The sequence below is a fragment of the Penicillium canariense genome (genome assembly GCF_028826845.1).
Source record: "Penicillium canariense strain IBT 26290 chromosome Unknown utg000002l_segment0_segment0, whole genome shotgun sequence".
Classification (NCBI taxonomy): domain Eukaryota; kingdom Fungi; phylum Ascomycota; class Eurotiomycetes; order Eurotiales; family Aspergillaceae; genus Penicillium; species Penicillium canariense.
This window is the reverse complement of record NW_026622729.1, coordinates 381,835-407,260: the sequence shown is the minus strand read 5'-3', so window position 1 is coordinate 407,260 and position 25,426 is coordinate 381,835. Positions and strand designations below refer to the sequence as shown.

The 25,426-nt window shown below is 54.5% G+C and overlaps 9 protein-coding genes across 9 annotated transcripts; 6 read left to right on the top strand and 3 right to left on the bottom strand.

The window, feature by feature from the left end:
• Positions 1-438: 438 nt before the first annotated feature.
• On the top strand, positions 439-993 carry N7482_003332 (uncharacterized protein; the record flags this gene model as incomplete). The annotated part of the gene is made up of 1 exon (XM_056685457.1): positions 439-993. The coding sequence occupies one exon, from the start codon at positions 439-441 to the stop codon at positions 991-993; it is 555 nt and encodes a 184-aa protein (XP_056544199.1).
• Positions 994-1,889: 896 nt separating this feature from the next.
• On the top strand, positions 1,890-2,654 carry N7482_003331 (uncharacterized protein; the record flags this gene model as incomplete). The annotated part of the gene is made up of 1 exon (XM_056685456.1): positions 1,890-2,654. The coding sequence occupies one exon, from the start codon at positions 1,890-1,892 to the stop codon at positions 2,652-2,654; it is 765 nt and encodes a 254-aa protein (XP_056544198.1).
• Positions 2,655-3,660: 1,006 nt separating this feature from the next.
• On the top strand, positions 3,661-5,745 carry N7482_003330 (rDNA-binding RNA polymerase I transcriptional factor; the record flags this gene model as incomplete). Its single annotated transcript, XM_056685455.1, has 1 exon — positions 3,661-5,745. One exon carries the CDS (start codon positions 3,661-3,663, stop codon positions 5,743-5,745), a length of 2,085 nt encoding a protein of 694 aa, XP_056544197.1.
• Positions 5,746-7,583: 1,838 nt separating this feature from the next.
• N7482_003329 (uncharacterized protein) lies at positions 7,584-8,597 on the bottom strand (the record flags this gene model as incomplete). The annotated part of the gene is made up of 1 exon (XM_056685454.1): positions 7,584-8,597. One exon carries the CDS (start codon positions 8,595-8,597, stop codon positions 7,584-7,586), a length of 1,014 nt encoding a protein of 337 aa, XP_056544196.1.
• A 1,181-nt stretch (positions 8,598-9,778) lies between these two features.
• erdS (aspartyl-tRNA synthetase, cytoplasmic) lies at positions 9,779-12,688 on the top strand (the record flags this gene model as incomplete). Its single annotated transcript, XM_056685453.1, has 1 exon — positions 9,779-12,688. One exon carries the CDS (start codon positions 9,779-9,781, stop codon positions 12,686-12,688), a length of 2,910 nt encoding a protein of 969 aa, XP_056544195.1.
• Positions 12,689-13,330: 642 nt separating this feature from the next.
• N7482_003327 (uncharacterized protein) lies at positions 13,331-14,173 on the bottom strand (the record flags this gene model as incomplete). Its single annotated transcript, XM_056685452.1, has 2 exons — positions 13,331-13,798; positions 13,874-14,173. 2 exons carry the CDS (start codon positions 14,171-14,173, stop codon positions 13,331-13,333), a joined length of 768 nt encoding a protein of 255 aa, XP_056544194.1.
• A 766-nt stretch (positions 14,174-14,939) lies between these two features.
• N7482_003326 (tubulin alpha chain) lies at positions 14,940-16,781 on the top strand (the record flags this gene model as incomplete). Its single annotated transcript, XM_056685451.1, has 6 exons — positions 14,940-14,964; positions 15,051-15,091; positions 15,158-15,184; positions 15,292-15,367; positions 15,520-16,474; positions 16,556-16,781. The coding sequence occupies 6 exons, from the start codon at positions 14,940-14,942 to the stop codon at positions 16,779-16,781; spliced, it is 1,350 nt and encodes a 449-aa protein (XP_056544193.1).
• Positions 16,782-18,094: 1,313 nt separating this feature from the next.
• Positions 18,095-22,446, top strand: N7482_003325 (EF hand domain protein; the record flags this gene model as incomplete). The annotated part of the gene is made up of 6 exons (XM_056685450.1): positions 18,095-18,107; positions 18,172-18,437; positions 18,508-18,631; positions 18,802-18,903; positions 18,970-22,361; positions 22,417-22,446. 6 exons carry the CDS (start codon positions 18,095-18,097, stop codon positions 22,444-22,446), a joined length of 3,927 nt encoding a protein of 1,308 aa, XP_056544192.1.
• Positions 22,447-23,210: 764 nt separating this feature from the next.
• On the bottom strand, positions 23,211-25,142 carry N7482_003324 (MDR family MFS transporter; the record flags this gene model as incomplete). Its single annotated transcript, XM_056685449.1, has 5 exons — positions 23,211-23,902; positions 23,957-23,975; positions 24,040-24,456; positions 24,517-24,820; positions 24,889-25,142. 5 exons carry the CDS (start codon positions 25,140-25,142, stop codon positions 23,211-23,213), a joined length of 1,686 nt encoding a protein of 561 aa, XP_056544191.1.
• Positions 25,143-25,426: the final 284 nt, after the last annotated feature.

The following is a 25,426-nucleotide window of genomic DNA, read 5'->3' as shown; positions in this document are numbered from 1 at the left end:
CTCGGACCGGACACCCGAAATGTAAATAGTCGGTGCCACTTGATGGCGTCGCACTTTATGTGCAACGGACTAGACTGGAAAACCCCGATCATGTGGCTAGTTCATCCCAAAGGGGAAGAATAAATTCGGAGGCCGACGCCGATCGTCGTTGCAGCCAGACAGTAACACAGCATCGGTGCGACCACTGAGCATGAACGCCGCAGGGTCGAGTCCCCAGTCAACAATGATATCCACGCTTTCCATACCTGGCGTTCGGTCTAGCGCCCCACACCCAGCTTGACCTTGTGTTATCGGAACCTGCCCCTCCCCACGACTCTTTAAGATTAACGAGCCTGGCCCACTCCAATACAACCCAGCTGGACCCATCGCGCCCACGACACCTCACTGGCCGAATAATCGATATACAGTTTTGGCAGGCGGCCAACAGGAGCCAATCAAATGCTGGTGTCCCTGCAGCTAACCACGCGCCGGTCGCACCAGGATCACGCTTACAACATCGGCCACGTCGGAGGGGATTATGATTGGCGAGTGGACATCATGCCGCCCCTGGCCCTGTCGATCCGTGCGGCCGGGGCACAGACTGCATTTAGCAAGGGGAGGTTGAAGCGGTTTGGTGGTGAAACGAGCTCCGTGCCAGGGCTGGTGTGGCCGGGCCAAATTTCTGCTGGGAAGCTTGGCGGAGTAGAGACTCGAAGCCCGCTGTTTCAGTGGGATTATGATCGCGGAGCAGTACGGCGTCACGATCCGCCTGGTGGGCTTCGTTTCGATCGTGCTTCACGTGGGGCGTGGTATTGTTCACCAGATGGTCCTGACGGATGTGTTGTACGAAAAGTGCATGGACACGTCGAATCACCGTCCTCTTGGGTACCAGAGCGTATGACCCCGAAGCAGTCTCCCTCTGGCGCCCTCCATACCCAGGGCAAGGGCATGCTTGCTCCCTTCCCTCGACAGGGACAGGATGACTATAGTATGGACCCTTCGACCGTAGTCTAGTATGGTCATGGCGATGGCATGATCCCAATAATAGGGCGAGAAAAAGTCTGGATGAACTGTGGCGACAACGAACACTGGGCCCTGGGCATTCAAAAGAACCTCTCGGACTGAAGGGCCTGCAGGTCCCTGGAGCGAACCTTGGGCGAAAGTTTTTTTTTGCTTTGCCGGACGAGTGGGCGTGGACAAAGTGGAGAGGGCCGAAGCAACGAGGCCCAACGGTGGTTCCCTCACAGGTTAAGCGCCGGGGCCTCTCCACGGTTCAGCGTGGGCGAGAAAGTCCAGACGCTCTGCCGCACTGTGTAAGGGACTCACCCTGCCCCTTCCCTTCCTGCCTCTCTTCCACCCACGTCCTTCATTTTGGGGTTCCTTCATTCTTTCCCTTCCTTCCCCAACCCACTTTCACTTCTTCTGGAGTCCTTGATACAGTGATCCGTGATCCTGTACTCCCTCTTTTCTCTTAACATTCACACACCCTGGCGCGTCGTAGTTGTACGCTCCCATTCCCTCCCTCGGCCCTAGACTTCCTCAAAGAGGCCCGATTTCTCGCCCATTTTGCTGTGCAAAAGTCACCGAGGCCTTCAACATTCATTTTGAATCTGTGCAAGACACAGCGAACTTGACTGTTCAATCGAACCCCCAAAACGACTCACTTGATACCGGAGATACCGGGCAGTGATCCCCATTCCTCGTCTCCGCATCCGCGATCGTCCTGCCACGCGAGACCAACCGTTCGGATCTAATCGCAAAGAGCGATAGGAATTCGCAGCCCCAACGATACCCAGACGGTCCTTCAGAAACTGCACGAAATCAACAAACCACATCGATTAACGGCACGCCCACGTCGATCGCAAAAGCCCCTGTACGTGTCGTGCGACACACTTGGTCCCTAATCCATCATGTCGACCATCACCCGCGCATTTACCAAGCGCAATAAGCGGCCGGAAGTGTCGGCGCCAATGCCATATCGAGGCGAAGGGCATGTGCGATTTAACTCGGGGTCTATTAAACGCAGCAACATCTCCGGCCCTGTCCAGTTGATATCCACCACCAACATGCTAGCCTACGACGCACCGGACCTTCGCTCGACCAATTCCTCATCCGCCTCATCATTCCGGTCGCGGGACGATTTCGATAGCGGTTCTCCGCATAGTTATTCTTCCTCCATCACCACCCCCGATGCGTCGCCACACGACTCTTCTCCTGTGGATGCGAATCCCGCCTCGTACTTCCCCAAGCGGTCCGTCACTGTGACAAGCCACCCGCGCTCCTCGACTACCTCGTCCTCATCCAACGATGCCCCACTGGTCCCCAAGCGGGCGCTGTCGCATACCAAGCGATCGCACCAAGAGCTGGCCCGCAAACGCTCCCAGCACCGGATGTCGCCACCACCGCTTAGCGCGCCGCGCAGCAATCCCACGATCCGCGCATCGCAAGATGTGTTCCTTCCCGAAACACATCCGTTCAGCAAGGAGCTCGAGCAGGTCAACGAGGTGGCCGAGGAGTTTGGCGCCGCTCATGTGATGGACGAAGAGGAGATGGTCTTGCATCGCAAGGGATTGAAGAAGTTCACTGTCGACGATTACCTCACTGAGATCGAGGATCTCTACGGCAGTATCTTTGACGATAGGCTGGGACCCATCAGTATGGGCCCCTGGCTGTGAACTCATTGATACGTGCCACCTGTCTCCTACTGCTCGGTGGATATTACTGCGCCCGGTTGATCCGGGGTCATCTGCTCGACGACGACTCTATTCCACGCGGACTTTGATGACAGAACTGGATTTTCCCTCGCAAACCCCGCTACGACTAACTCTTATTCCTTCCTTGACGACTCTCCGATTGTTTATTCCCCTGCTTTGCGCTATACCATGGGAGGAGCTCTGCAGTTCCTGTTTTCGGTCGTTCTTCTGGTTTTTTGTTATCCTTCTGCCGTGCCGCGGGTGGCTCTGCTTTCCCATGTAGGGCTATCTATAAATTGTTTGGATTTGCTGGATCTCCTATTATGGTTTCTCATGTAGGCGTGTATGACACTGGTGTATGCTAGATTGATCGTTGTTTTTTCACTCGAGATTCTATTTATACGTGGTGCTTTTCAATGCATGCTGTAAAATTGAGATCCCGTACTTTGCTCCCTGAAGCTTCTCAGTTTCCCCTATTATGGACCATGCAGTACTTGATTTTGCGAACTCCCAGTACAGTGAACCGTCAGAATAGCTTGGCTGCCTCTGGCGGCAGAACACGAAGAATGGTCTTATCCAATATTACCTAAAGTAGACTAGTGTACAGCTCACCGCTCAGTCACGGGTTCTCCGCAGCCCCACCGGCTTGCTAGGGAAATTTTTTCGCTCGAGCGTTCATTTCGATCATCTTGTTGAGCCTCGACACACCTCTGTCTGCATCCCTTTCATTGATTACGTGGCCGAGCGAATGCCTTTCACGGGTGCAGACCGATGCCTGTGGTCTGACCCCTCCAATCTGTAGCACTGTCTCAAAACTTGATATTCTGGACGGTCGTGTGCTGGGTTGCCTTTCAGCTCCACCACTGTCAACACATCGAGCTATCCTTCTGAGTTCCATCGGAGGTGCAGCCGGCAAATGTCACATTATCAGTGACCTTTTTAGAACCTATTGATCGCACTGTCTTCGTTCTGCAACCCAAACCCGGCCATGGTCTCCGTCGCCACTGTCTCTCAACCCTCGGCGCTCACGGCCACCCCCTACTTTCATCAATCAAAGATGATACCGTCCTCGTCTCCCGTATCTATCCTCAAGACCTCCAAGCCCACCGGCACGAAACGCAAAATGGCGGACGTCGACTTCAGCCTCTCCCCCGTTTCCTCCGTGTCGGATACCTTCGAGGACGCCCCTCCCTCGAAGAAACGCGCCCGCGTCACCTTCGACGAGAACATCCAGACCCATTCCTGGAACCAAAATGATCCGGCAAGCAAATCAGGAATCAGCTTAGCGATGGTTCGGGAGGAGGTCCGCCGAGCCATCCACCGTCATGTCTCATCGGGAGAAAGCGAAACCTACGACCAAATCAAGGAGATCTTCACTGCCGACCCGAAGAAGGCCGGTGACAGCCTCTACTCATACGATATCCCGACACATACATCCTTGAAACACCATCTGATGGGTCTTCTCTCTCACATCGCGTCCCTCGACCGTAACTGCAGCAGCCTTGTGCACGCCGTCCTGGAGAGCGAGTGGCTTGGCAGAGATGAACCGTATGTGAAACTGTTCATTCGGTTCCTCGGAAATCTTGCCGCTGCCCAAGGCACTTATCTCGGTGTTATCTTCAAGATGCTGGTCAGCAAGCTCGCTGGCGTCCCTCGGGGCACTGGTCGTCTACCTGGATACCCTGTGGTGCATGTCTCCGAGATTTACACCCGAGTCCACATGGCGCTGCGTCACATCACGCGGTTGATCCCAGCTGGAAGTGGTACTTTGTCGCCAGTCTTGTCTCACATGTTCCCCTTTGAAGCCGACCCTGCCAAGTCCTACATCGCATACACGCGAAACCTTCTTCAAATCATCAACTACGCCCCCGAACTTCAATCAGATATCCTCGCCCTCATAACTGAGAAGCTAGTCAAGATCGATGTCCAGATTCAGGTAGATTTAGAGGATTTCGAGGATGAGCTTGGCGAAGATCTCTTGCATGGTGTCTCCACCGATGCTGATGAAGAGCTGGATGACGACGATGTTTCCATCACCAGCGAAGATGAGGCGGATGATGACCGACGAGTCACCGAGATCAAGGAAAACATTCACAAGGTGGATGGCATGATTGATATTCTTTTCGAGTACTACAACTCTTCGTTTACAACGGGCACGCTTGCCGACAAGATCGGCAGCCTCGACCTTCTCATGAGCCACTTCCAGACCATCATCCTCCCGACATACCGGTCCCGCCACTCCCAATTCCTGCTTTTCCACTTCTCTCAATCACACCCAGACCTTCTCGACCATTTCACCGGTTGCTTCACTGAGCTGGTCTTCAACAAGCTTCAACCAGGTATCATGCGCCAATCCGCAGCCGCATACCTTGCCAGCTTCGTCGCTCGCGGCGCCCACATCTCCAGCGCTCTTGTGCGCGACGTGTTCAATCTCCTCACCGCGCAGCTGGAAGCCATGCACCATGACTACGAGGCTACTTGCCGCGGCCCCGACCTCCGCCGCTACGGTTCATTCTACTCCACCGCGCAAGCCGTGCTATATATCTTCTGCTTCCGCTGGCGTGATTTGACGACCGCTTCCATCGAGGGCGATAGCCCCGAGCAAGTGGACGAGCTGGAGCCAGGCCAGATCGCCTTCCCGCCCGCGATCAAAGATATGCTACACAAGGTGATCTACTCGCGCCTGAACCCGCTCAAGATTTGCTCTCCTGGTATCGTCACCGAGTTTGCTCGCATCGCAAATCACTTCCAGCTGCTTTACGTCTACCCCCTCCTTGAAACGAACAAGCGTCTCCGTGTCACTGCCTTCCGAAATATTTCCTCCCTCGCTAACCCTGGCTTCGCCCAGGTTGAGCGTGAGATCCGCGCTGGCGATCACCTCGGCTATCAGCTTGATGCATACTTCCCCTTCGACCCGTACCAGCTCCCACGCAGCCGCCGATGGCTGGAAGGTGACTACGTCGAGTGGCGCGGCATTCCAGGACTTGATACGGGTGATGACGACTCAGACAGCGGTGCCGATGATGACGGCGATGAAGACGATGATGCCGCCACAGCCACCGACGAGGAGTGAAGCCTTCCGCTCTCTCCTTTTCCATTCATCTATCTATTCAACCTATCCTGCCATAAGTTCCCACAATGGGATTGGCACGATCTATTTGCTGCACATTTGTTCTTTTTTTCAGCGCGGCGCCCGGGTTTGATTTCAATTTGGCATCTAAATGTCTCCCCGAAAAGTTCGATACCAATTCTTCCATGTCCCTGATGAATATTATATTGTGCTGTTGAGCGTGCATGGCATCTTACTGGAGCAATTCTTGTGCTTGATTGATTGCTTGTGCACGGGTTAGTCAACAACTTTAGCTCAAAAAAATGGAAAATGACTTCATACATCAACCGACCCGCCTTCGTAAGTTGCCTGCTTCTTCGACCAAGCAAGGAAATTACTACTGGCCAATAGTTATGTCATGGTCTGCAGATGGACGTGATGCATCAGCAGCCACAGTTTAACAATGTGTCAAGTCGATTGCCTTTGGGGAGACTTGCTGTCCAATTGATTGGGGAATCTTGAATCCAAATCAGTACCATCTCACACTCCCACCACTGGTACTTTTTGACGGACGTTTCGGAATCCTGTCCGAGGAAGAGAATGGCAAGACAATGAGTATACTCTGCACTACACGGAAGTACTCATACATAGCCCACGAATCATCGTACGTATGGTAGAGTTTCAACCGCGGCTTAAACGCATGACTTGGGACGCAGAATCTCAGCTTTTCAACATGCACAGTTTTTGATGATCACCGCGCCCACATCTCCACATCTTTCAAAGGGCAGGGAATCTTGCAGCAATGGGGTTGCATCTGTCACCTTGCCCGTCTGCCATGCTGTCTCGCTTGATCTGTATAATGTGGGCCCAAATCCTTGAGGTTCGAATCCAGATTGAGTAAACTACCAGACGATGCAACTACACAAAATACTTAAAAGGCAAAATACGTGGTGCTGTGTCCTTGCAAGGGCATCTAAATATCCTGCAACCAGCCATGTCGCAGAAGTCAATATCGAAACGAAACATGATCTTGCCGCATGATCTCATCACCAAATCAATATCTATGCCTGCAAGGAAGACTCTAATTCCGAAAGTAACCCGCAAGTAATCTACCTTTCTATCATTTTCCCCGCATCCAAACGATAGAAAACAAACGCAATGTTGACGAACTTCCACGTGCGGCTACGTTGAGCTTCCCGTGCCTTGTTTTCCACACGTCTTGGCACTATCAAGTTCCCACCCGCTCGAACGATGGGGCCCAGCCCGCGGGGGTAAGGAACCAACGTGTCAAGGTCGTTTATGACATCACCCGCCTAGGAACGGGAATTCTTTTTACTGCCTGTTCCAGACGCGGAACGTGAAGGACATTGCAGATCTGCCGGTCTCGAGCCCAGGGCCCTTGCTGCTGAATGTTGACTGTTGCGCCGGGGCTAGCCATTGCCGGCACGGCGAACCAGCCAATAATGGCTGTTGATGCGGTGGATTGGGGCACACACCTCTAGCGCGGCCCTGTGATCTGCTTCCTGGGTTAATCTGGCACGCCCTGTGTGCGTAGGGAGTGGGCTAAGCGAGAAGGGTGCAGGTGCAGTTGCGGCTACATTGTACGAAACTATGTCGCACAGCCCTATGTCGCACAGCTCGCATAGAACACGGCTCAAAGGAAGAAAATGAAGTTGTTGGCTCTCGGAATAAGCAACTAGGAATGCTTCATGTATTGAACAGCACATATGAGTGTCAAGGGTCGTGTACAAAACGCCGTGGATGCCCGCAGTCCGAACGCCAATCATGGAATGAAAACCCCCGCGCAGTGGTACAGAACATGCTTTCTAAAAGACAGGAAAAAGAGAGGGAAAGAGAATGAATCACCGATCGAAGATCGCTTTCATGTCCGCACATGCATCGCGGTAGAGGATGTCTATGTGGCCCTGGTCACGAAACGGGTTGGCGGATTTGTCCCACGCATGCCGGGCCTTTTCGACCATCATGGCCCGTACTCGCTTGCCCAAGCCCTCGAGGCGACGCACAAAGGTCTGGCCCTCGTTCATCAGCATGTCCCACTCACAGATGAACAGGAATACATCGTGAGGCAGAGCTTCATTGAGGATACGATCGGAGGCGCGCACCGGCGACGCAAAGGCCGAGTAGCGGTCCTCCAGATCAGGCAGATACGCTTCGTCAAAGAGGGAGGTGAAGAACTTAGGCAACGTCTTGTCCGGCATGATACTCATCGCCCGGCGATGGTCGCGCGACTCAAGAAAGTCCAGGATCGGGTACCAGCAGAACAGCGCCACGATGTTGAGGTCGCTGGTTTGATCGACCAGCCGCTGCGTCGATTCCGCCCGGCCAAAGTGCTCATTGACTTCTGTCGAGATTCGGCCACGCAGACGCAGCGGCACGGTGACGGCCAGGTTACCACCGGCCGAGAACCCGCTCAATGCCACGCGGCTGACATCCAGGGCTAATTCAGCGGCATGCGCTGCCAGGAACAGCAGCGCTTCAACGCCGTCGTCAACTGCTGCCGGGAAGGGGTGCTCCGGTGCCCGCCGGTAGCTCACACTAGCCACCACCGCGCCGACATGCTCGACGACGGCGGCCGCCCAGCGGCCATCGTCAGTGGCGCTCCCCAATGTGAAGCCTCCGCCGTGGAAGTTGACTGCGACTGGGTAGCGATGGCCCAGGCGGCGTTGTTGGTAGTAATCTGGGGGGCAATAAAAGTGGATGACCACGGAGTGGCCGTGGGTGTCCGATTTGACGATGCGGGTGAATAACGGTTTGGGTGGTCGAGGCGGCAAGCTAGTGTGCAGGAACATGCCGATGCGCATGAGGAATCGCCAAAAGACGGCCTGCACGTAAAGCCACCAACGCGAGGAGGTCATTTTGGGGCAATCGGATAGTCGGTACACTCGGTGTACCTGGCGGACTGACAGGTGACAGGTCTGTTCCAGGCAAGATGTCGGTCGGTCGGAGCGTCGGCGTCCGGGAATGGCCGGGGAATTTGAGTGATTTGGGGAAGGTCCGATCAGAGCAAGAAGAAAAGGACTGAGAGGGAGGGGGTGGAGAGAAGTGCAGAATAAAGACAAACAGGGGAACACAGGAACGGCGCAATTGAAGAAAGAGAGAAAAGGAAAGTGCCCAGGCCCCGAGATAAGTGAAAGTAGTGAAGATGAGTGTCAGTGTCAGTCCGCCGTAGCAAAAGCAGAAAGGCGTCGTAATGGTCCAGCTCCGTGTGGATTATGGACACCTCAGGCTGCCAGCTATACATAGGCTACCGGAGTTCACAGGGGGAAACCCACGGATTCAATTGATTCTCCAGGGCTGATTCTTTCTAGTTGACTCTGCTACTTTCCTACGCTTCAAAGATGCCACTAATAGGCCTTTGGTTATCTGCGACGTGCGACTGGCTTACGGAACCCACCGTGACGGGGATATCACGATTAAAGTATAAAAGTACGAGAGGATGGACCGAGGTCATTGGCAAAACCCATACGGGTTAGTTAGTCTCTTAAGCCAGTCCCTAGAAGGAAAACAAGCATACCAAGAAACCAGGATCCGGGCATTGCACGGCCTAGCGACGACTTTCCAGGTCCGTAGGGCTCCAACAATCCGGAAACCGGGGTTCCCGCCATGATGTCATGTCTCGATCCTGAATATGGGACGAGACTGCGACTGTGTTTCGATTGTGCTGCTCCGTCTACTACTCTATCATATTTATAGCCTCATTTAACCCTTCCGTCCACATCCGGAGTCCCTTTTGTATTCCTACCAGGTCGAGACTCGGAGAACCAGCGCTTCGCACTTCCTGAACTTTATCGTTGAACAACTTGAAAAAAAAGTATAAAAAAAAAAGGGCGCCAAAGTATCACTCGCAGGGCCCCTCCCCCCACTGGCCCGGCCGCTCCGCGCAATACGAAACACCCCTCCGATCTACTCCCGTCACTTCCGCTCACCAAATTCAAACCCTCCTCTGCTTACTTTTACTCCTTCCTCCGCCCTTTACTTCCCCCTTCCCAACATCAACCCCGTCGCATGCTTCTGAAATCAGAGGCAATTGCCCACCATGTCAATTAAACGGGCCCTCTCCAAGGCCATCCGCGGGCACATCAATGACGATGACGACTCCGGCTCTCACATTCGCTCGTCCCTCAATCCCAAGCCGCGCACCTCAACCTCCCGAGATGGTCATCATCCCCATTCCCCCACCGCCTCTCCTCGTCGCAGCATTCTAGGCAGCTTTTTCCGCGAGAAGGACTATGTCTCCTCCTCTGAGGACTTTTCCGACGATTCGTCGTCCACCGGCGCCCTGAGCAAGAACCAGCAGAAACGATTGATCCGCCAGCAGCGCCGGAATGAGCGTTCCCGCCTCAGTGAGGAGCAGTTCTCCGAGTCGGACCACCGACGCAAAGAGGAGGAGATTGCCAAGGCGGCGGCTGAAGAGACGCCAGAGATGAAGGCTCGATACGGCGAGCTGCCGCTGATGCAGTCGCAGAACCGACTGCGTGAGGAGCGGGTCGCTCTCGACGATATTACTGCCGCCATGGAGGGGCAGGAGATTTATTTCACGGCGCGCCTGCACGTTGTCCGCCGCATGAGTGCGAAGCTGGTCTTCCTCGTGTTCCGCCAGCAGCTGTGCACCTTCCAGGGTGTGCTGCATGAGCGCGCCGGCATGACTTCCATTGCCATGGTCCAATGGGCAGAACACCTGCGTGTGGGCTCCTTCATCCGCGTCCGCGGCAAGATCCAGAAGCCCGAGGTGCCCGTCCTGGGCTGCAGTATCCACGATGTCGAGCTGGCCATCGACTCCGTGCATCTCCTCGTCAAGCGCGAGGAGCCCGTGCCGTTCAGCGTGTACGAGGCGGAGATCCGTACCACCGAGGAGGAAAAGGTCGAGGGCCGCCGCAGTCATATCCCCGACCGCACCCGTCTCACCAACCGCTTGCTGGACCTACGCACCGCGACCTCCCAGTCCATCTTCCGGCTGCAGTCGGCAACGTGCAATCTCTTCCGTAGCGCCCTAGACGAGCGAGGGTTCATCGAAATCCACACTCCCAAGCTGCAGGGTGCTGCCACCGAGTCGGGCGCCAGTGTCTTCCAGGTCAATTACTTTGGCCGCCCGGCTTTCCTGGCCCAGTCCCCGCAGCTGGCCAAGCAGATGGCTATTGCGGCCGACTTTGGTCGTGTGTATGAGATTGGTGCGGTGTTCCGTGCCGAAAACTCCAACACTCATCGTCACTTGACTGAGTACACTGGGCTGGATATCGAGATGGCCATCGAGGAACACTACCACGAAATGCTCGAGACCCTGGATGCCACGATCAAGAATATCCTTAGCGGCGTCTATGGCAAGTACCGCCGGGAGATCAACATGGTCAAGAACCAGTTTCCATGCGAGGACGTCGTGTGGTTGGAGGAGACGCCTATCATTCGCTTCTCTGATGGCATTCAGATGCTGAACGACTCAGGGTGGCGGGATGAGGACGGCAAGCCTCTGCCCTTGGATGAGGACTTGGCCACTCGTGATGAGATTCGCCTGGGCGAGCTGGTCAAGGAGAAGTATGGCACCGACTACTACGTCCTCGACAAGTTTCCTCGTGGGGCCCGCCCCTTCTACACAATGCCAGATCCCGAAGATGACAAATTTACCAACTCGTTCGACATGTTCATCCGCGGCCAGGAGATTGTATCCGGTGGCCAACGTATCCATGACCCGCACATGCTCGAGGAAAATATGCGCAAGTCGGGCGTCAACCCCGACGACATGGAGGAGTACCTGGAGGCTTTCCGCTGGGGTGCTCCGCCCCATGCCGGTGCCGGTGTTGGGCTGGAGCGTCTGCTGATGCTTCTGCTCCAGGTGGGCAACATTCGTCTCACCTCGCTCTTCTACCGTGACCCGAAGAGCTTGCCTGCCAGGCCTCCTGTCCAACAGCTGCGCCACCCCGAGGCTTCCACCGTCGATCCACCTTGGCATCGGGACCACGCTCGCGTGGCTACAGATCTCAGTGAGCTGCAGCCGCTGGAGAAGCTAATTGCCAACTATGGTGACGCCACGTCCACCTCCTGGTTTGATGAACGGTTCAAAGTCTGGCGCGATATGACCACCGGTGCAGCCGTGGCCTATGTGCCCAGCACCAGCAACTATGCCATCATTCCGGGTAACCCCGTGTGTGATCCCTCTCAGTACACCCGTACCATCACCCAGTTCTTGCAGTGGCTGCGGCGGGATACCAAATACAAGCCAGTCTGGATCCTCTGCTCTCCCGAGGTTGAGACTATCCTCGGTGAACGCCTTGGATGGCGTAGCTTGTCCTGCATTGCCGAAGAGCGTGTTGAGCCGTCTCGCAACCAGGCTGCGTCGGACGGCGAGATTGCCCGCAAACTGCGCCGTGCTGAGACGGAAGGTATTAAGGTCATCTCGCTCAACCAGGGTGAGCTGCCCTCCGAGGAGATCCGCAAGAAGATCGACGAGCGCATTGCCGAATGGCTCGGCAACCGCAAGGGCACCCAAGTGCACCTATCCGAGATCCGCCCGTGGTGCGACTCCGAGCACCGCTGGTACTTCTACGCGCTCGACAAGAACGGCGTCATCTGTGCCTTCGTCGCGCTCGCCATGCTGTCGCCTGCGCATGGCATGCAAGTCAAGTACAGCTTGGACTTCCCGAACTCGCCCAGCGGTGTCATCGAGTACATCGTTACGCAGGCCATCCAGACCGCCTCCAAGGGTGGCGTCAAGGGTCTGACCTTCGGTGCTGGTGCCACTAGCCAGCTTACCCCCGGCCATAACCTGCACGGCGCCAAGATCAAGATGCTGGAGCGCACCTACGAGGCGCTGGCTAAGCAGTTCCATCTTGTGCGCAAGAGCGAGTTCCGTGCCAAGCTGGGTGCTACCGAGGAGCCGCTTTACATCGCCTACCCAGCCCACGGCCTCGGGTCGAAGGGTATCCGCGCTGTACTCAATTTCTTCGAGGATTAAGACCTTTGCTTCTCAGTTGAATGTTTCGGGTAACACCTCGAAGAAGCTACGATCTCACGGCAATTTATGACTGTATTTCTCTTGGCCGATCTTAAGTGGATTTTATTGGTATTATTTGGATATGCTTGGGGCTATGCTCATTATAGAGAAGGGCAGGCAGGGAAAATAATGAAAAAGATGGCTATCACAAGAGTAAGAAGAAAGGATGGGGATGATTGAGTCCAGCTTGCCCAGCCTTGAAGTTCGCATGGACTGTTTCGTCAACTTGATTCTTGCTGTCATTTGGTACAGCCACGCTCATATTTTACAGTTGCACAATGCTTGGTTGACATATTCCCCCTCCTGTACCTGCCCGTCGCATGTATCTCCCCTTGGCTTAATGGCGTTATCTAAATGTGTATTTATTGTTGTTGATGGAATGGCATACATGGCTTGTTCAATTACCGTGGTGCAAACTTATGCGTAGGACTTGGTCCGATTCCGGCCACCGTCATCCTTCACAATGGACAGATGAACGTTGGGAAATCGAACCATCCATTGGAGTGATTCATGCCCTATAATATACAGTACCGAAATAAAACACAGGATCCCACCGACCAGCCCATAATCGTACAGGACAACAACATCTCCCACGAGATACAACTACCTCTCCTTCTTATCCCCCTGCACATCCCGTTCCTGCCTCGCATCCTCAATGACCCTTCCAAACTCACCAACAACCCACCGGGCAACCACAGCTGCAACAACCGCCACGGCGACAATCCACCCCGCAGTCGGCACCAAGGACCGCGGGAACAAATTCCACAAGAATGGATCAAGGATTAAGTCGACTGTGACGGGCGGTACATCACGCATCAACGCCTCGTCGGTGCTAAAGTAGTCCGCCGCCGCGCGCACGCGCAGGAATAAGATCGAGTCCGTGGTCGGCGCGGGATCTATCCCGTCCTTGCTGCTGCGGCCACTGGCGCGGCGAGGGATGGAATTGGCTTGAAGCCGTGCATCTAGTGCTGCGAGCCGCGCTGTGGCGTAGACGCTAAGTGAGGAGAGGAATGTCGAGTCCTCGATTGTGGCGGCGAGGGGGTGTGTTGTTAGTGTGAAGGCAGTAGGTTGCTAATGTTGTTGTCAGATGGCACTGTCTACTGAAAGTATTCAACAGCACTGGAATGCTGGGATGGAGGATCATACCGTCGCCAGCCAGCAGACGCGGACTTCATATCGCTGTCCGGGCGTCAGGTTTTCCAAGAAGAACCACGAGTCAGTCCCCTCAGGGGCCTCGGCCGTTGGAAACGACGCGTTCAATTGGGTCCTCACGACTGAGCTCTGCGGGGAGAGTCGTTCCAGGCCTAGATCGTCGAAATCTGGCTCTTCTGATGGGATTGTTGCTGCGGGCGGTGCCAGGAAGATGGTCTTCTCAACGTTGGCCTGGACGAGGCCGGCGAAGAGCGGGAGGAGCATCCCCAGGAGGGCGAGGATGAAATAGTGCATGCTTGTGAGGGAAAATATGTTTACACTGGTGATGGCATGAATGGTATGTAGGTAATCAATCCGACGTTGGCTTTATTCCCCGGTCATCCTGGTGGTCTTGATATATGCCCCTCCTATCACAGTGCCGCAGTGGATATATATTCGGGCCGGATGTAGTTGGCTTTAGTGTCTATCAGCGACTTGGCGGTGAAGGACTTGGGTTACTGGACAAGGTGGTGGGGGAGATGCATAGAAAAGCACACGGCAGACCAGAAACGTCTGGAATTGACCCCCATGAATATAGGTCTTTCCGAAACAAAAAAAAGAATAGTTCTGATTCCGTATTACTTGTAAAATAGGTTAGTGAATTAACTTCATGGCAGGACTGCCTCCCCTCCTCACCCGTCACCTGACGCTCACGGGACCAGCAAAAGGCGGTGAGGCACGACCAACTCGACCTCCGGCGAGCCAATCAGCAGGAGCGACGCGACCCAGCGAACGGATCAACAACGAACTCCCCCCCTGCGCAGCACAGACGCCCTCCTCCACAACATTTCTGCTCTTCTTTCTTTCTCGACTCGAGAAGAGAGATTCCATTCCTCCCATTCCTGGTGAGTCCATCCCCCCTGCCTTTCATCTTTCCCCTCCTATTCCCCCTCCCTTGGTGTCCGCGTGGTCGATCTCAATTGACACTAACCCCCTGAAACTTGCCAGACCCCGTGTTTGTTGTTGGGTCCTTCCTCCCCCTCCTTATTTTTTGCACCTTCAAAACAACCCACCCAACACAATGAGAGAAATTATCAGCTTGAACGGTACGTGCAGCATCGAAGACGGCTTTCGTCGTCGCGGTCGACGATTTGATGGAAAATGGACGCGCTAACATGTGTTGTGACCACAGTCGGCCAGGCCGGTTGCCAGATCGCCAACTCCTGCTGGGAGGTAAATTCATCCCGCATCCTCCATTGTGGCGGCAGAGAACAGTGAACTGACTTGACAATCGTATAGCTGTACTGTCTGGAGCACGGTATCCAGGTATGTGGAAATTTCAATCTCGTCGTGGCGCCTGATGTCCACTCGGGCAGCGTGACCCCCTTTTCTGCTGCCGGGAAGCGAGTACCCGCGACTAACGCTATTGATAGCCCGATGGTTACCTCACCGATGAGCGCAAGAAGGCCGACCCCGACCATGGCTTCAGCACTTTCTTCTCCGAGACTGGTATGTGAATTCAACTAATTCATTTCTTTTTTGGGAGAAGGCGGGAAAACGGCTGTTATGGCTATTACCCCCCTCATTCCCCTCCCCGCCCTGGGAATTGTCCGAAACGTTCTGGCATCGTTCTCCTAACATTCTTCCCCCACTCTTTACAGGCCAGGGCCGCTACGTTCCTCGCACCATCTACTGTGATCTCGAACCCAATGTCGTCGATGAGGTCCGCACTGGTACCTACCGCTCGCTCTTCCACCCCGAGCAGATGATCACTGGCAAGGAGGATGCCTCCAACAACTACGCTCGTGGCCACTACACCGTTGGCAAGGAGATGATCGACCAGGTCCTTGACAAGGTCCGCCGCGTTGCCGACTCCTGCGCTGGTCTCCAGGGCTTCCTGGTCTTCCACTCCTTCGGTGGTGGTACCGGCTCTGGTTTCGGTGCCCTCCTGATGGAGCGCCTGTCCGTCGACTACGGCAAGAAGTCCAAGCTGGAGTTCTGTGTCTACCCTGCCCCCCAGAATGCCAGCTCCGTTGTTGAGCCCTACAACTCCATCCTGACCACCCACACCACCCTGGAGCACTCCGACTGCTCCTTCATGGTCGATAACGAGGCCATCTACGACATCTGCCGCCGTAACCTCGGCATTGAGCGCCCCAGCCTCGAGAACCTCAACCGCCTGATTGCTCAGGTCGTCTCGTCCATCACTGCCTCGCTCCGCTTCGACGGCTCCCTGAACGTCGACCTGAACGAGTTCCAGACCAACCTGGTCCCCTACCCCCGTATCCACTTCCCTCTGGTCGCTTACTCGCCCGTCATCTCTGCCGACAAGGCCTCCCACGAGGCCAACTCGGTCACTGAGATCACCTCCAACTGCTTCGAGCCCAACAACCAGATGGTCAAGTGTGACCCCCGCAACGGCAAGTACATGGCCACCTGCCTGCTGTACCGTGGTGACGTCGTGCCCAAGGACGCTCACAGTGCTGTCGCTACCCTGAAGACCAAGCGCACCATCCAGTTCGTCGACTGGTGCCCTACTGGCTTCAAGCTCGGTATCTGCTACCAGCCTCCCGCGCAGGTCCCCAACGGAGACCTCGCCAACCTCAGCCGCGCTGTGTAAGTTTCAATTCTCTCCTTTCATGGAATCATATTTCATATAATCTTCCTTCTGGTGGAGATATCTAATGGTCTTTATAGCTGCATGCTGTCCAACACCACCGCCATCGCCGAGGCCTGGTCCGCTCTCGACCACAAGTTCGACCTCATGTACTCCAAGCGCGCCTTCGTTCACTGGTACGTTGGTGAGGGTATGGAGGAGGGTGAGTTCTCTGAGGCTCGTGAGGATCTCGCTGCCCTGGAGCGTGATTACGAGGAGGTCGCCAGCGACTCGCTTGAGGAGGAGGAGCTGGAGCCCGAGTACTAGATTGAGTATGCTGTCTAACCGTATCTGGAGGATGGGGTTTGGTTTCTGCCGTGTGCTTGGGACACAAACTCCGACCTTTGCGTCTCGGTTTTCCTGGCCTTCCTACATCTATCGGGCTTCTTGCAAATAGAAGGGAACATAGGTTTCAGTCCGACGATGTTTTCTGGCTTTGTTGTTCGATATATCTTTAATATCCCCGAAGCAGCGATAAGTTTTTCCGCTCGTTCCTATCTGTTTTTTACTTTCTTTCTTTCCTGTGATGCTTGTAATTAAAAGCACTCCAAACATAACGGCCCTCATGCTTTTAGCCTCGTACGCACTTTTTGCCCCGTGTTCGATCATGGCCGGGTAGGTTGTATTGACACTCAAGACAATCCGGGGCATCCGCTCCAGGGCGCGCTTCATCCCCATATCCTGTCAGCAGAAGCGGACCTCTTCCCCATAGGTTATAGGCCAATTGAGTATCTCATAGGCTTAAGAGTTGACTTCAACAGTCTCGTATCAAATTAATCATAACCAAGGATTTACCCGAGTAAAATAGATCCTAGTACAGCAGAGACCCTAGGGAGACCCTAAACTGACCGGGTAGAATAGGCGCCAAATTAACTAACCGCCTTAGGGGCCTTTCCTTACGACATCGACTTTAGCCTAGCCACTCCGTATTAGATCCTTTTAATTCTACCCGCGAAAGTCGCTCTTTCCCCCTGCAGCCCGAGAGTCGCTTGCCCTGCATTGGCTGCGTCCGCCGGGTAGGTTATATTAATACTTAAGATACTCCGGGGTATCCGTTCTAGGGCTGCGCTTTAACCCTATATCCTATTAGTAGAAGCGGACCTCTTCCCTATAGGTTATAGGCTAATTGAGTGTCTTATAGGCTTAAGAGTTAACTTTAATAGTCTCGTGTCAAATTAATCATAACTAAGGATTTACCCGAGTAAACTAGATCCTGGTATAGCAGAGACCCTAGGGAGACTCTGAACTGACCGGGTGGAATGGGCGCCAAATTGACTGACCGCCTTAGGGGCCTTTCCTTACGACATCGACTCTAGCCCAGCCACTCCGTATTAAATCCCCCCAATTCCACCCGCGAAAGTCGCTCTTTCCCCCTGCAGCTCGAGAGTCGCTTGCCCTGCATTGGCTGCGTCTCCTCCACCACCAGAAGCTGCGCTTGGTCCAATCTATGCCCGTGGCCTCCTCCGGCTAAGCTGACGGCTTCTCCATTCCTCCACCTTTACCTCCCCCCCAAGGCCCCCAACACTCCGGATCCCATCTGGAACCGAGAGGGCACCCGCTCCTCTCAACAACACACAGCCATGGCTGATACTCGTGAGTTACTCATCGTTCCTGATCGTTTATGGAGATGGCAAACGCTCCTGCAGCTCCGGCGCAGCCCAGGAGGGCTGCCGCGAGCTCCGCTTCCCATCACCCCCTCTCGCGCAACGTTCTCTCCGTATAGCCTGCACCCCGGACACGGGACTGATTATTGCCTATCTTGCAGCACAACGACACCCGAACCTGAATCTTACCGCGGAGGAAAAGCGCGTTTTCTACCAGCTCTTTCAGGTTGCGGATACTACCAACCTGGGCGTAATTACCGGCGAGATCGCTGTGCCGTTCTTCGAGAAGACACATCTTCCCTCGGGTACCCTTGGAGAGGTATGTCTTCTGCGTGGCGACAGAGTGGCTGGAATCGTGATGACTGACGTTTGCTTCCGTGGCTTTTCAGATCTGGCAGATCGCGGACAAAGAGAACAGGGGTCTTTTGACTCCCTCTGGATTTGGGATCGTACTTCGATTGATTGGACATGCACAGGCTGGGCGCACACCATCCGACGAGCTGGCTTTGCAGCGTGAGTAATCCCGACACATGCGCGACAGCTGTTAGACGCAGGTATACCGGTGCCTTGTGCTAACTCTACTCTCTTTTCTGCTCATAGCCGGCCCCCTACCTCGATTCGAAGGCGTTGTAGTAGACAACACACCCGCTCCCCCAGAATCTGGTGCTGCGAGCACCCCCCAGGCACGGGTGCGCCCATTCGAGTGCCGCCCCTTCAACCCGAAGATGCTCACAAATTCCTCTCGTTGTTTGAGAAGTCAGATGTCTCGAATGGAATGATTTCTGGTATGAAATTGCCGTCGCTGCTGGTCCATATGTTGACTCTTGATCTCTAACCGATTGATTTGATAGGCGAGATCGCAAAACAAATCTTCGAACGTGCGAGACTACCCAACGAAGTCTTAGGTCGGATATGGAATCTTGCGGACACAAAGCAGCGTGGAGCTCTCGATGGCACTGATTTCATCATTGCTATGCACCTCCTGACATCCTTCAAGTCCGGCGCTCTCCGTGGCATTCCCCAAACACTCCCCCCAGGCCTATACGATGCTGCAGCTCGCCGAGGATCCGGGAGAGGATCTTTTGGCGCCCGTGCGGATGTGCCCCCCGTTCCGTCGATCCCTAAGCAGTTTACTGGTCCCCAGCGTACGAGCAGCCCGATGAGCCCTACCACTGGTCGACCAGCATTTGGTGGCCCACTTTCGGCCCAGTCGACTGGCGACTGGCTCATATCCCCCCAGGAGAAGGCGCATTTCGATGGCATCTTCGAGACTGTTGATACCTCCAGGGCTGGACTGATTACTGGTGACCAGGCTGTTGCCTTTTTCATGAAGGCTCAGCTGTCTGAAGAGGTCCTTGCGCAGATTTGGGACCTTGCTGATATCGATGCTGATGGCCAGCTCAACCGCGACGAGTTTGCTGTGGCAATGTACCTCGTGAGGCTTCAGCGTAGCGGAAAGGACCCTCTCCCGCTAGTGCTCCCCCCAGCCTTGATTCCGCCCTCCATGCGCCGGCAGGCTCCTATCCCTGCTGTCGCAACTGCACCTGCACCGGCTCCTGCTCCTGCTCCAGTGCCGCGATCTGCTGCGGATGATCTATTTGGCCTTGATTCTCCTGCGCCTCCAGTCGCCCAGACTCAGTTCCCTCAGTCTACTGGGGGCTCCAATGCTGCATTCCACACACCTAGTTCCCCTGCCTCCCGAGCTTCTCCGCCCATGGGATCGTCAACATTCAGGCCTTTCATTCCGACCTCGACTTTCGGCCAGAGCTTGCAGCCTCAAGCAACAGGCGCATCCGCAGGAACGCCGATCGCTGCCCGTTCTCCCCCGCCTCCGCCTGATGATCTGCTAGGAGACAATGATCCCGAGGAGTCAAAAAAGCTTACTCAGGAGACTAGTGATCTTGCCAACTTGTCTAACCAGATTGGGTCTTTGGCGAAGGAGATGCATACCGTGCAAGAGAAGCGCACCTCAGCTGAACAGAACCTTTCGCAGACCTCGCAGCAGAAGCGTGATTTTGAGGCGCGCCTTGCACAGGCGCGTGCTATGTATGAGCAGGAGGTGACAAACTTCAAGGCTCTCGAGGAGCGTCTCAAGGCTTCCCAGGCTGAGACCACGAAGCTGCAGCAGGATTATGCTTTGATTGAGGGTAGCCGCCAGGACCTGCAAAACCAGTACACCCAAGTTTCGGCCGCCCTGGCTGCCGATCAGCAAGAGAATGCAAGTCTGAAGGAGAAGATCCGCCAGGCCAATGCAGAGGTTGCTCAGCTCAAGCCGGCGCTGGAGAAAGCCCGGTCTGATGCTCGCCAGCAGAAGGGCCTTGTTGCAATCAACAAAAAGCAGCTTGTCACCGTCGAGGGTGAGCGTGATAAGATCCAAGGCGAGATGGACAGCCTTGCCAGGGACACTCCCCAGTACACGGAGGATTCTGGTACTCCCGTTAGCGCCGCTGCCGAGATCGCCAGCCCTGCTGTCTCTACTGCTAGCCAGAACACGAACCCGTTCTTCCGACGGACCGCGACTGGCAGCTCGAGCGAGCGTGCTCTGTCTCCTCCTCCTACGAACGACCACCAAAAGGCGTTCGATAGCCTCTTTGGCCAGTCTTTTGCCGCTCCCTTAGCAGCTGGCCCACCCTTTACCTCTTTCCGTGCCGAGTCGCCGCAGGCCATCACCAAGTCTCCCGTTACCTCCAATCTCCCAACTCCGTCTGTATCCCCGCCCCCTGGTTCTCTGCCTGGCGCTTTCCCTGGCCTCGCGTCTGAGATTCCGCCCCCTGGCTTTCTGCCTGGCGCTTTCCCTGGCCTCGCGTCTGAGATTCCGCCCCCTAGCCAGTCCCGCCAACTCACCCCAAACTTTCTCCCATTCGGTGAGGCCCGGTCTGTCACCTCGTCTACTATGGTTTCCCCGCCCGGTAGCCGATTTGGTGGTCCTGATGGTTCGGGCCTTGGAACCCCATCGCAGGTTGCTAGTGACCAGGGTGGGCCACCCTCCTTAACCGCATCCAGCGAGTACAGCCGTGCTCCGACTTCGACTATTGAAGGTACTCCCACTCATTCGCCGTTTGAGGAGATTCCGACTGCATCCGAAACGGTGGCCGCGGCACCTGCGATTGCGCCCATTGAGCAGGCCACGTCTGCGATTTCCCCGACTTCCACCGGGAACCAGGAGACGGCGAAGGACTTGTCTTTTGACGAGCTGTTTGGGAGCAAGGCCCACAAGCGATCTGAGTCTCAGAAGGAGAATGACTTCGAGGAGGCGTTCGCTACTATGGGCCTTCCTGGGGCTGAGAAGACTAATGGTGCTGCTGCTGCTGCTACCCCGTCGGAGTTCCCTCCTATTCAGGAGTTGCACCACGAGGAGGATGAGGACGAGAGCTCGGATGACGAGGGCCCTCTGGGCTTCGATGATAACTTCACTCCTGTCTCGCCCACAACGACTAAGAAAGAGAAGCAGTCCGACTCCATCGACGCTGCTCAACTTGCTGCTTTCCCCGCCCCGGGCACGGCCCAGCCGCCAGCAGCGGATGCTCAGGTGAGCCCTCCTAAGTATGATGACAGCATCGCCAATGATGATACCCACATGCCCCCGGAGTTTGATGGTCTGTTGCCAGAGCGTGCCGACCCCACCGTTGCTCCAGATGCTCCCCACTCAGTCGAATCCAGCACTGGTGCACCCGTGATTGCCAACGAGCCTCAACGGGACTCGGTCTCAGAAGCCGTTCCAGCACCTGCTCGTGGGGCAAAGACGGGCGGACCCGATTTCGAGGCCGCCTTTGCTGGACTTGATCTTGCCCCTGCGACGGAAGCAGAGGACGACGAAGACGACGAGGATGAGCCCGAGAGCCATGAGAAGAAGAACACCTCGGACTTTGACTTCTCGTTCGACTCACCTTCCCAGAACAAGCACGGTGCTTCCTCCAGCAGCGATGCTGGCCAGGCTGGATCCTCTGATTTTTTCTCGTTCGATAATAATGTCCAAGCTGCGACCACCCAGCCTGCCATTTCCCCAAACGGAGGCAACTCCAAGGCTGCAGGCCATGACTGGGACGCACTCTTTGCTCCACTCGACGGTGCCAAGCCCGCCGCGGACCAGACTGCCAATGGCGCGAGCTCCAAGCCCCCCGGCTGGGCTCTCAACACCGACTCTGGCGAAGATGACCTGATCCTGCAGCGATTGACGGGCATGGGCTTCCCTCGCGACGACTCGCTCGCAGCCTTGGAGAAGTTCGATTACAACCTGGATAAGGTGAAACAACCCGTGACTATATCACGGTTTTAATCTATAACTAACTCTGTTTCAGGCCGCGGACTACTTGACCTCGAAGCCCTGACCTTATATTTCCACTCTGACCGACCTGTTTCTTTCTCCCTTGCACATATCATCCACACATAGCTCTCTTTTGCCGTGATGTCTTTCCTTTATGACCTGTGTCTTCACTTTTCCTTTTTCGTCCCTGTTTTTGCGCTGTGACAGAGGTCTGCATCTCTGCAGCCCGTTTTCTCGCATCCTTCTCCCTGTCCCCTTCAGCGTCGTGTACATCTTTCCTTTCCTCCCCTGAGATTTCGTCATCATGCTGCGCCACCACCGATCTCATTTGGATTCATTCATTCTTCGCGACCGAGAGCACGTTGCTCTTGATATGCGCTGGCATCGAGCCTTGACATTTTATGTTCCGTGTGTCTGTTCCCCCCTCCTCCTCCGGGTGTCCTGCAGTGTATTGTAGTTTACGATAACCCATAATTGACTTCATTTCATGAAATGTGCGTGAGCATTGAGATCGTAGATCGTATAGGATGATGATGATGATGAATTCATTCTATTACTAATAAAGAGATAAAGACCTTTCTAGATAATATAGAGACCTAGGACTATTAGTACCTAAGAGGCCTCTCGCTACTATAGCCTAGGAGACTTCTATAGGCTATATATGTGAAGGGCTGTAGCCAGTCTGATTCAAACTAAGCTAGGCCTCATGCTGTCTATAAGAAGCATAAGGAGAGGAATAAGATATTAGCTAGGTAGGTAGGTATTAGTCTGGATTATGAAATACATTTCTATGAAATGCGCATTAGTCCTATTGCAACAGTAAACTTCTTACTCCGCCTTTCCCTCTGTTCGAACTTGTGCCTCCTGCTCTGTCCCACAGTCTCTGCTAGGTTCATTGTTTCTATCATCATTCTTCGCCTTTAAACTTTTCCAATCATACAGCAAAGCACCTAAACTCGAGATAGTTGCTAATATCATACCAACCCGGAGAGCGCTTTTGATTGCTGGGGCGTAGGCCGCCTGTAGTTCTGGTGATGTCTGAGCAGAGCCCGCGTATGCGCTATCGAGAACGCTTTGAGGATCCAGGTTCGGGGCGATCTTTTTCAGTACTTTGCTGATATTTGCTAGGAAGACAGTCTGCGCCACTGACACAAACAAGGCCCCACCAAATGTTTGTGCGAAGAAGACGATGCCAACGCCAATTGCTACATCCTTTTCGGGGAGGGTTGTCTGCACCATATAGATTCCTTGTTCCTCTCCGAAACCAATTCCGGCTCCACACAAAATCTGGAATCCGATCCATGTAGCCCGCGAGGTGAGATGAGGTTGGACAGTCGTAAGCAGGCCAGTACCGATCGACATAAGGATTGAGCCGGCGTAGACGAAAGGTGTGTAGTATCCCGTTGCAGCGGTCCCAAAGCCAGCGAACATGAATCCGCCGACGACACTGAGCATAAATGGGATAGATAGGATTGCAGATTCAACTGCAGAGACACCGTTGACCAGTTGAAACCACAGCGCTTAAGAGTCTTGATTAGAAATTATTCTGCCACCCTGATTCATTGGGCACTCACGTATGTAGTAAACATTGACCTAGTACGATGGTAATGTCTGTCTTAGCAGGATCCAGTGCGAAGTCTGTGTTAGGAATACATACAAAGAACACGCCTCCGAGGCAGATACCAAATAAGATAGCGGCACCTATACTTCGCCTGCGGAGCAAGCGTAAAGGAATAATGGCATTATCCTTCTTCCAGCGTTCGATGCCGTAGAACGAGCAAAACAAAACACCCGCGAGGGTGAGCAGGGCGACGATGCGGGCGTTGTCCCATGCATATGTGGTGCCGCCCCATGATAGTGCTAAGAGAAGACAGACTGTTGCTGCCACAAAAGCGCAGGTACCAGCCAAGTCGAAGCGCTCGATCAGGCCGCGGAGCCCGACCGGCCTGGGGGATTTGTCGGTACCACGACTTCCATCATAGAAAAAGATGGTAAAGACCATGACTGCGCCTCCGAGGGGAAGATTGATGTAGAAACACCACCGCCATGTTGTTGAATCCGAAAAGGCTCCTCCCTGCACCAGGTGTCAATCAATGCCATGAATTGGTTGCTAATCGGGGGTATCATCTCGTACCAGTAACGGTCCAACCACACTTCCAACTGCAAACATGCTGCCGACGATGCCGTTCCATGTCGGTCGTTGGCGTAGCGGCACACTCTCCGCAAGAACCAGAGTGGTGCCTGCTTGTATACCGGCCGACCCGAGGCCTGCCAATGCCCGTCCCCCAATGAACACATGAGAACTCGATGCGGTCGCACAAACCACACTCCCAATCTCGAAAATGAGCAAGGCTGCTAGGAAAACATTTTTGCTGGAGAAGATTGAATAGACCTTTCCGTAGGATGGTTGAAATGCACAGGACGTCAGTGGATAGATTCTGTTCGGGGATCGGTTAATTTGGGCGCCATTTTTCCTCTCAGCATTGGCAGATTATGGGAGACGTACGATGCATACCAGCCCACATCGTCAATGCTGTCAAAACTCTTTGTAATTCGGGGCACAGCGGTCGAAATGATCGTATTGTCCACTGCTACGCAAAAAGTGGCCAAGCAGAGTACAATGGAGATCATGACCACACTTGGGAGCTTTAGATATTGGGACGTCTTTTCCGTCTCTTCCGATTCTTGAACTTGGGTTATCATGGCCTCAGCCAGGTCCGCCGTAGCGACTTCATTCTCAGGGGTAGGATTTGCAGTCATCCTTGTGAACTCGGTTTAACATAGGTGAAAGAGTGAATATTGTAAGGACTTTAAGGGGCAAACTAAACTTCAAAGAACAGCACGACCGCGGGTACCACACCGGGGGTACTACGGGAGACGCTAACTACCACATAGAGCAATTTCCCTTTTCAAAATGATTGACCGCCTCCCCACAAACATGTGACGCATGACAGAACGATGGACGGAGATCACCTGATGGACGCAGAGTGATGGAAACACCCGACTAAGCTAACCTGATGGGGCCTATTTGCATAAGCCCTCTA